The 10,316-nt window shown below is 43.1% G+C and overlaps 1 protein-coding gene across 1 annotated transcript; it reads left to right on the top strand.

Moving 5' to 3' along the window:
* Positions 1 to 968: 968 nt before the first annotated feature.
* Positions 969 to 5,162, top strand: LOC311134580 (uncharacterized protein). Its single transcript, XM_084168309.1, has 3 exons — positions 969 to 1,378; positions 1,752 to 3,055; positions 4,521 to 5,162. Exons 1-3 carry the CDS (start codon positions 1,195 to 1,197, stop codon positions 4,755 to 4,757), a joined length of 1,725 nt encoding a protein of 574 aa, XP_084024435.1. The 5' UTR covers positions 969 to 1,194; the 3' UTR covers positions 4,758 to 5,162.
* The last annotated feature ends 5,154 nt before the right edge of the window (positions 5,163 to 10,316 follow it).

The following is a 10,316-nucleotide window of genomic DNA, read 5'->3' as shown; positions in this document are numbered from 1 at the left end:
GTTACTACAAGACCAAGAGAGTACTTGCTCCCAACTGGAAGTAGTATGTACTAGTACACACAATTACTGCTCTTTGTATGGCAAACATAGTATGCCGTACTTATTTAAGATCAAATTGCTTCATAACAAGTCCATTATATTACTGTACCAGACCTCTGTCTATGCCAATTAATTTGGTCGCTATGACTCCTGCACAATTCACTGTCCTGCTCTTTGTCCTGTAAGACCTGAGATATTTCTGTTGTGCCAGAGGAATGCTGGAGGTCAATTATCGGAGTGGCTGCACTGCCAAGTCTGCCAGTCCTCTTCATACAGCACTGTATAATACACTATAACCATGGTTTAGTTCCGGGTTGTCTGATCTTGGGTCAAATATAAATGATTAGAATGTGAGTCATTATTTAAAACAAAAATAAATGTTAAAGTGGGGTGCCCTGATTTGTGTTGGAAATTGAAATGCAAAGCAGTTCTTTGTATTCTCTTCATGGTTGGTTAGGTGGTTCACTCTTGGTTTGTGAGAGTAGTACGTTTTTTTGTCTCTAATAATTTCCTTTCTGTTTCTTCTACAGCGAGTCCTCGACAGCTTCTGCTTTGGTGGAATAATCCTCATCACGTTTTGGATAAATAAATCATTGGGATTTAAATGTTTATTTGGCTTGTATTTATTTAAGGAGGACATTTTTGAGAATAATTAGTATGTCTTTATGTAGCCGTCCCAATGAATTATATGTCGGCATAATATGGATATATAGTGGAAGCTTCTATTTTTGTTATTGTGTTGTCATACGTTTATTTTAGACTGAACTAAAGAGGCAACCCTTGGCTGGGGAACTTACCGGCACTTTCCATGCGTCACTGAAACACGTGAGTGCAGGGAGTGTTTACAATGAGGAGGAGGTACTTGGATGTGACTGACGCTTACTTTGTCCAATCACAGCATAATATGACGACACGGACTTGTTTATTTTAGGGTAGTGTCGTCGCAATCGTTCGACATTCACTCTACTACAACATCACAGCTTAAAATATACCGGCACTAGTCAACATTTGAGATATTTTATATAGGTAGAAAGTAATACTTAAGATGAAAATGAAGCCTTTTAATACAGTACGACAACTGACGACGGAGTGTAATCTAGTTGTTTTCGACGAGGAATATCAGAATACTTGAGGATAATTCTTCGAAACATAGACATGGTTCGAAGAAAAATGGCATCAAGTGGCATCAATTCTTCCACGACGGGTTCTCATCGAACTGCGATGGAGAGGTTTGGTGACGGTGGTATGGCTCTCCTACCGTGGACCATGCATACACTGACCGTACTGTGGGAACAACTACGGTTGTTGGTCCATGTCATTTACTACAGCTTATTGACAGGTACAGTAACGTTCATTTGATACAGAAACCTCACTTCCTTTTGTATGTGTGGGAAATGTGGCCCTGGAAGCACGGATTGTAACTTGTTTTGTCCTGACACCGTAAAACAGGCGACAGTATCAATATGCCAAGTTAATTCATGTCCTTATTTTATAAAACATTTGACAGGGAGAAAGGGTAGGTAGGCTTGTTAAGTTCCAAATAACAATACCGGACATAGAACCACTGTTACCATATTTGGTATGACATGTCAACAATTATTTGTTTGCACATTGTTTAATCGATACAGTCTATGGTTTAATCAGGCAAAAAGAGGGGACCGTTTTGGCAAATTGGATATTGAGCCTAACCTATTGTTTTGTTCTTTTAACAGTTTTCCAGATGTTCCGGTTTGAAGTTCACCTAAGAATCACAGAAGAAACAGGTCAACACGTCCAGCACATGACCATAGCAGCAAACAGAGACGATTCCTTTTTCTTCTCATTGTTTGACAGCGACAAAAGCGTCACGCTTGCTGGCTCTAACCCCCTATCGAATTTCTGCGGGGATGTGGGCGATGTCTCCGGAAATTCCCACACAGGGGCCCTTCTGTCCAGCCTACAGGCTAAGGAGATGTGCTGCGGATTGGTGGACGACTTTGTGTCCCGCGCCAGGATGGATAGCGATGATGGACTTTGCCTTGGACACCACCCCAGCTGGAAACTGGGCTTTCCAGGTGACTGGAACCTGTTTGTGAGCAGCACTGTCAGCAGCTCCAGCTTACATGAAATGTGTCGCAAGAACAAGGAGAAAGCATTTGACTTCAAAACCAAACATGACACCACCGAAGATGATATGAGTGTTTACTGGGGTGAAGAGAATGACCGAAACATGGGAGAGTTTGACAGTGAGGACAACCCCTTCTCTGGCTCCCCCTGCATTTCAAGCTGCTCCAATATGGGGGAAACGAAAAATGAAGATCGTGTTGACGGCGGCCTCGAATGTAACTTATCCAGCCGGCCCGGTGAAGAACTTCAAGAGACCCTCGGTGGCTGGAACATCTGGAGCAGCCGTTCAGATAGCGAGAGCAGCTGGGGGAGTTCAGATGGTTCGTGCGCAGACCTGGACAAAGAGGAGAGCGAGAGGCTCTGGGAGCTCTTCACCAGCCCCACCGACCCATACAACCCCCTGTCCTTCACGGCATCTGTAGCCAGCTCAGTCCCTCACACAGACAAAGCACTTACACACTCCCAGGAGGCTGAAAGGGCCTCCGTCCTGACCTCATGTTCTTCTGACACAGTTGACAGCGAGACCCCTGGCCCTTCCTCCTCTGAGGATGACGCAGAGGAGCAGCTATGGAGATCCCTCTCCCAAAATGATGACCCTTACCACCCTCTGAACGTCCGTGCCTGCCTCCAGAGCTCCCCTACAACCACAGAGCCACCTGCCTTCAGCACTGGAGACCCACTCACCCCACAGAGCTGCCCCACACAGACGCCACCCGGCCAAGCTAAGCAGAGGGACGTTGTGGCCAAAAGCCTCCAAACAACCAGGCACACAAAGCCTTGTCTACCCAAGAGACAGCTGAAGCAGCATTGCCACCCAGCCACTACACTACTACCCTGGAGGAGACCTGAAGCTAAAGTAACTGGACAAGGACAACCTCAGGAGGAGAAGGTCAAACAACCTCTGAAAAAGGTTATTAGTTTTCCATGTTATACATCCCTCAGTCTATAGTTCTAGTTTTACTGCCTTAAAAATGATATGCGTATCACATCGCCCATATAAACATTCACAACCAAACATTATGTACTATTAATAGCTCAAATTTACATATTGGCTAAACATGAACAAACAAGACATCCAGTTCATACTACTTGAATATTAGGAACTGGAAATTAGTAAGGGGGAACCACTTATTTACTCAGAAATACTCCGTACTAACAACCAATGTATGTGATAAAAAAAGGTAATGGCTGATTCCACGCAAGCGGGAGCGAAAGTATTTGTGGGTATTCCAGATTGCTTTGGCAATTTTCACAGAAACTTAATTGGGCGAGAAGAGATGTTGGACATGCTTTTTACATTTGTATCACAAACCATACCCGTGAACCGACAACATCTTGGTGTCATTATACCCCTTATGGTGTGCTCTCAAATATGGATTATGTCTAGATTCTGAAATTAAACAAATTCACATTAATTTATTCAACATAAAAAATATAAATATCTCAACTACCCCGTTTGGGTTAGCTTATTTTTAGACAAATTGTTTGGAACAATATACTCTTTAAACATGTCAAATTTCCAGAGTGGGCTCTTTGGTACTTTTTAATGATAAAACCAATTTTATACATAGACATTTAAATTATAGGTAATTAACCAATCACAGCCCTCCTTTAGGATTGCACATTCAGCAAATCACCAGCAGAGGGAGTTCCCATTGAATCCATTTACCAGTCGCTGTGTTTGTTGGTGATACTTGTAGAATGTATCATAAATGTGATGTACAGGTAGAGTATATTGTTCCAAACAATGTCTTTAAATGAACAAAATAAAAAAAGGGTAGTTTTGAGATTCATATGAATATTTTAAATGTTGAATAAATTAATGTCAACAATTGTATTTCAGAATCTACACATACTCCATAATTTAGAGCTCACTATAAGGAGTATAATGACACCAGGATGTTGTCTGTATCATGTACAGTTGACGGATCATAAGGTCTTACAGGAGGAATGTATAGGGGAGGGGGGGAAAAAAGCAGATTTTCTCATTGTTTGGGATACAAATGTAAAAAGCATATTAAACAGCCTTCCTCCCAATGAAGTTTCCATGTGAGAATTGCCAGAACAATCTGATACCAAAAATATATTTTCTGCTCCCGCTAGTGTGGAATCGCCCTAATGTAACTTGTAGTATAGTTGATGGTGAGGTCAGTCAATGACTCTTCTGCCTCATAAGCACGTAGGCCTTGTTTATTGTTGGTTAGCAACAACAGAGGTTGTAATGACTAACCCTGTCATGTGATACGAGAGTCACGAGAGTCAGCGGAGAGTTCACTTCCAGTTAATGTTGTGTGTCCGTCTGCCAACACTGCAGTCAAATGCGCTGAGTCAAATGCTCTTATCTGACACGTGTTTTCCTGTTTTGTGTATTTTAGGTTCGGTTCTCACCACTTGTCCAGGTCCATGTGATGCATACCTGGCCCTTTGCTCGGCAGATGTCTCGCAAAGGACCCTGGGAGGAGCTAGCCCGCGATAGAGACCGGTTCCGAAAGAGGATCCAGGAAACAGAGCAGGCTATTGGCTACTTCTTCAGTCAATCACACAGAGAGATGATTCGGGCAAATTTGCTAAGCACTTCAACATCAGCCATGCCCCTAGTCCATGAGCTCTGAACATAAATGTTTTACCATACCTACCTAATGAGAACTTTTGATTGGTTGCAATGCAACATATGGTTTTAGGTCAATTATAATGAAATATGGTGGTCCTAGGCCAATAGGATTTGGCATCAAATTCTACCTGCACTGTACCTCAACACTGTTGCTCTGATTTTATATTGAATATAGTTATTAACCTAAACATTAATGTATGTAATGTTCTTTTGTATGCCTTTCTGACTGACCCAGCAATGCAATTTATTTATGTCCTATGTAGCTTGTTTAAAGTGTTTGAATTGTACCCGTTTTAAATGTTCATATTAATCCAGATAATTGGTGTATTTAGAACTAAAATAATGACTTAGCAGATGGTATTTGTGATCATACCATAGTTAATAAACAACCTGTTTGACACCATAACCATAATGGCCTGTTATTCATCTTTAGATTCTGAATTTTCAAAAGCAGACACGTTAGATTAGGACTTTGAAAACCCATAACTAAACATATACTTTTACATTTAAATAACTTGAATCAGGATAAAACTTCAGTTGGCGTGATTATTTTAGTGGGAAGTAAACTTTGACCGTCTTGTGCGCGGTCAACCAAACCTATATCTCTGTCACTGTAGCTACACAGAAGTCGGATCATGTCAATAACCTGAATGTATAATGATGTGGACTTTGTCACATCTATATTTAATGCCTTTTATGGGCACAGCCATTCCATGTAAAGGCAAAAGGCTTTCTGTCTCAGACCTATCATTGGGGAGTGTTCAGTAGAGTGAAAGTTCACAACGCTGCAGATAGAAATGTAATGTAAAGAGCTGACCTGAGTCAGTGACAGCGAATCATGTTAGTTATAATCTCTACACAATACCAGGCTGTCTATTTTCTGTATAATCTTGCAGGAAAGTCCCTTTAACTTTAATATTCACATTTTCTCCACATCATAAACCTAGTTGCCTACCTATTTTCACCCATGCCCATTAGGCTGTGTTTACACAGGCAGCCCAATATTGAATTTATTTTCTACTAATTGGTATTTTGACCAATCACATCAGATTTATTTCAGAGCTGATCTGATTGGTCAAAAGACCAATTAGTGAAAAAAAGATCAGAATTGGGCTGCCTGTGTAAACACAGCCTAAGGGGCATAGGTGAAAATCGGTAGGCAACTAGGTTTATGATGGGATTGTGGAGTATAAATGGCCTCCATCAGAGAGACTGTACTGCAAGGGTTGTATCAGACAAGGGTTAAAGACAATGGAGACCCATGAAATTACTTCTCTGGAGGAGAAATCAATTAGCATGTTCCCTTGACACACACACACACACGCTACATGAAAGCCATCTGCTGGATGGTGTAAAGGTGAGCAATCACTGACATGACTTTGCAACACTACCCAGCAGGTGACTCATGTTGTGACAGATTCTTCGATGACATCTTTTCTCGTTGGGTGTTTTGTGGTCCTCTGTAGCTCAGCTGGTAGAGCACGGCGCTTGTAACGACAAGGTAGTGGGTTCGATCCCCGGGACCACCCATACACCAAAAAAACAAAACAAATGTATGCACGCATGACTGTAAGTCGCTTTGGTTAAAAGCGTCTGCTAAATCTGCTATTATTGATGTGTTGCACTTAGGACCACACCACCACACCCAGTCTTACTGGCTTATTGATCCCCCGTTCTCAGATGCAGTTCTGCTGAGACGCTTTTAGGGAGAACACAGATCCATCAGATTAGAGGATAGGTTTAACTGGTATGTCACTAATGAATGGTGAATTCAATTCTACCCTACCTTAACTCAACTAATGATTTAAATTAGCCTTTTATCTGCTGCTGTGGGGAGGTGTTGTTTCCGGTAGCAGATGGTGATGAAAATGCACTACGTGGCCAAAATTATGTGGACACCTGCTCGTTGAACACCTCATTCCAAACTCATGGGCATTCATTTGGAGTTGGTACCCCTTTTGCTGCTATATAAGCCTCCACTCTCCTGGGAAGGCTTTCCACTAGATGTTGGAACATTGCTGCGGGGACTTGCTTCTATTCAGCCACAAGAGCATTAGTGAGGTTGGGCACTGATGTTGGGCGATTAGGCCTGGCTCGCAGTCGGCGTTACAATTCCTCCTAAAGGTGTTCGATGGGGCTGAGGTTAGAATCTGTGCAGGACAGTCAAGTTCTTCCACACCGATCTCGACAAACCATTTCTGTATGGACCTCGCTTTGTGCACGGGGGCATTGTCATCCTGGAACAGGAAAGGGCCTTCCCCAAACTGTTGCCACAAAGTTGGAAGCACAGAATCGTCTAGAATGTCATTGTATGCTGTAGCATTAATATTTCCCTTCACTGAAACTAAGGGGCCTAGCTCGAACCATAAAAAACAGCCCCAGACCATAATTCCTCCTCCACCAAACTTTTCAGTTGGCACTATGCATTCGGGCAGGTAGCGTTCTCCTGGTATCCGCCAAACCCAGATTTGTCCATAGGACTGCCAGATAGTGAAGCGTGATTCATCATTCCATAGTACGCGTTTCCACTGCTCCAGAGTCTAATGGCGGCAAGCTTTACACCACTCCAGCCGATGCTTGGCAATGCGCATGGTGATCTTAGGCTTGTGTGCGGCTACTCGGCCATGGAAACCCATTTCATGAAGCTCCTGACGAACAGTTATTGTGCTGACGTTGCTTCCAGAGGCAGCTTGGAACTCTGTAGTGAGTGTTGCAACCGAGGACAGACAATTTTTACGCGCTACACGCTTCAGCACTCGGCGGTCCCGTTCTGTGAGCTTGTGTGGCCTACCACTTCGCGGCTGAGCCGTTGTTGTTCCTAGACATTTCTACTTCACAATAACAGCACTTACAGTTGACTGGGGCAGCTCTAGCAGGGCAGACATTTTACGAACTGACTTGTTGGAAAGGTGGCATCCTATGTGGTGCCACATTGAAAGTCACTGAGCTCTGGGCCTCCCGAGTGGCACAGCGGTCTAAGGCACTGCATCGCAGTACTAGAGGCGTCACTACAGACCCGGGTTTGATCCCAGACTGTGTCGCAGCCAGCCGCAACTGGGAGACCCATGAGGCGGCGCACAATTGGCCCAGCGTCGTCCGGGTTAGGGGAGGGTTTGGCCGGCCAGGATGTCCTTGTCCCATCACGCTCTTGCAACTCCTTGTGGCGGGCGCCAGCTGTATGGTTTGTTTCCTCCGACACATTGGTGCGGCTGGCTTCCGGGTTAAGCGAGCAGTGTGTCAAGAAGCAGTGCAGCTTGGCAGGGTCGTGTTTTGGAGGATGCATGGCTCTCGACCTTCGCCTCTCCTGAGTCCGTATGGGAGTTGCAGCGATTGGACAAGAGTGTAACTACCAATTGGATATCATGAAAAAAGGGTAAAAAGTCATTTTAAAAAAGTCATTGAGCTCGTCAGTAAGGCCATTCTACTGCCAATGTTTGTCTATGGAGATTGCATGGCGGTGTGCTCAATTTTATACACCTGTCAGCAAAGGTGTGGCTGAAATAGCCGAATCCACTAATTTGAAGGGGTATGCACATACTTTTGTATATATAGTGTACCTCTTGCGCTTAGCGGAGCAGAGCTATTCTGAAGGAAGTTGTCAAGGAAGTGAGTTTGTGTTTATACAGGACGTACCGCCCCCACCTACCGTCAACCAATCATGTCAATGCGGAGCTATGCCCTCCGCATTGTTACAAAATTTGAGCAGCGCACGCCAATGCGGTAAAGAGCTTGATTTGGCCTCTGCATGGCTCCGGAGGCTCTGCAATTGCGTCACACCCTCCATACAAAGCTTCCGACCACATTTTCGGATTAAGCATACATTGGCTTTTACTGTATAATTTAGTTTGATCAACAAGTAATGTGTCTTTGTCAAATTTTAAGAGGAATTGAGTATATACAGTAGCTAGTCCACTAAAGTCTGCTTGCTTACAACTGGTCGTCATCTCTTCCACACAGTTTGCGCCAATCAGAGTATCACCACCCAGAGATCTCCACAGATGGATGAAGCCCACCTGCTTGATTTACCTAACTCGGTGGAGACCCTAGGAACCTCAAGAGTTAACCAATCCTGTGAACGGGTTAGGCAACTCAGTTGTCTAAACTTCAACAACAATGTTAGATAAGACGGAAGTTTATGAAGTAGGGCCTTGTAAACAAAAAGCGAGTAATGTAGAGATCTACGGGTCTTTAGCGAAGTCCAGCCAACCTTTGGATACAGGATGCAGTGATGAGTATCAAAACTGTCACCTGTAACAAAACGAAGGGCACTATGGTAGATTGCATCCAAAGGTTTAAGAGTAGTAGCAGCTGCACTTTGATAAATAATATCACTATAATCAAGAACAGATAAAAAGGTTGACTGAATAATCTGCTTCCTACTGCTTAGAGAAAGGCACGATCTGTTTCTGTAGAAAAAGCCAAGTTTAAATCTTAGCTTCTTAACCAGCTCATCTATATGTTTTTTAAACGTCAAATCGATATAAATCCAAATGCCTAAGTATTTATTTGCGGGAACACGTTCGATGGTATGTACCCATTGATTCTTGAAGAATATAACTTACAGTATACGGATGACTGTAGAAGCAGCTGCCCTGAGAACACATATCAAATACTCAGATGACACTGTTATTATTGATACATGGAATTCTAGGGTGGAGTCAGGGGTAGATGTACAGTGCCTTGCAAAAATATTAATCCCCCTTGGCGTTTTTCCTGTTTTGTTGCATTACAACCGGTAATTTAAATGGATTTTTATTTGGATTTCATGTAATGGACATACACAAAATAGTCCAAATTGGTGAAGTGAAATGAAAAAAATAACTTGTTTCAAAAAATTCTAAAAATAAACAAAGAGACCAAAGATAACCCTGAAGGAGCTGCAAAGCTCCACAGCGGAGATTGGACTATCTGTCCATAGGGCCACTTTAAGCCGTACACTCCACAGAGCTGGGCTTTACGGAAGAGTGGGCAGGAAAAAGCCATTGCTTAAAGAAAAAAGGTGAATAGTTATGCACGCTCAAGTTTTCTGGTTTGTTTCACAATAACAAATATTTTGCATCTTCAAAGTGGTAGGCATGTTGTGTAAATCAAATGATACAAACCCCCCAAAACTCCATTTTAATTTCAGGTTGTAAGGCAACAAAATAGGAAAAATGCTAAGGAAGGTAAATACTTTCGCAAGCCACTGTATGAGAGGGAGAGTGAGGGGCTATCTTCAGCTGTCCCCATAGGAGAACCCTTTGAAGAACCCTTTTTGGTTCCAAGTAGAACCCTTTTGGGTTCCAGGTAGAAACCGTTCCACAGAGGGTTTTACATGGAACCTAAAAGGGTTTAACCTGGAAACAAAAAGGGTTCTCCATGGACCCAAAAAGTGTTCTCCTATGGGGACAACCGAACAACCCTTTTGGAACCTAAGAGTGTAGAGGGCTGTCAAATATGGGCAAGTCAAATGTGAGTGTGTTTGTCTCTGCTTGCTTGCCTGCAGTCACATGTTCAGGCTGTTAAGATTTAAACATGCTATTTGATCTCTTAATGTGGAGGGCTGCCTTAATCGACATCC

Source organism: Coregonus lavaretus (assembly GCF_964263955.1).
Source record: "Coregonus lavaretus genome assembly, chromosome: 9".
Taxonomy (NCBI): domain Eukaryota; kingdom Metazoa; phylum Chordata; class Actinopteri; order Salmoniformes; family Salmonidae; genus Coregonus; species Coregonus lavaretus.
This window is presented reverse-complemented; position numbering and strand designations above follow the sequence as displayed.

Excerpts from the sequence above, each read along its gene's own strand:
- LOC311134580 (XM_084168309.1), top strand. The coding sequence starts at position 1,195 with ATGGTTCGAAGAAAAATGGCATCAAGTGGCATCAATTCTTCCACGACG. Across the intron at positions 1,379-1,751 it reads TTACTACAGCTTATTGACAG|TTTTCCAGATGTTCCGGTTT; the intron begins GTACAGTAACGT and ends TTCTTTTAACAG. Across the intron at positions 3,056-4,520 it reads TCAAACAACCTCTGAAAAAG|GTTCGGTTCTCACCACTTGT; the intron begins GTTATTAGTTTT and ends TGTGTATTTTAG.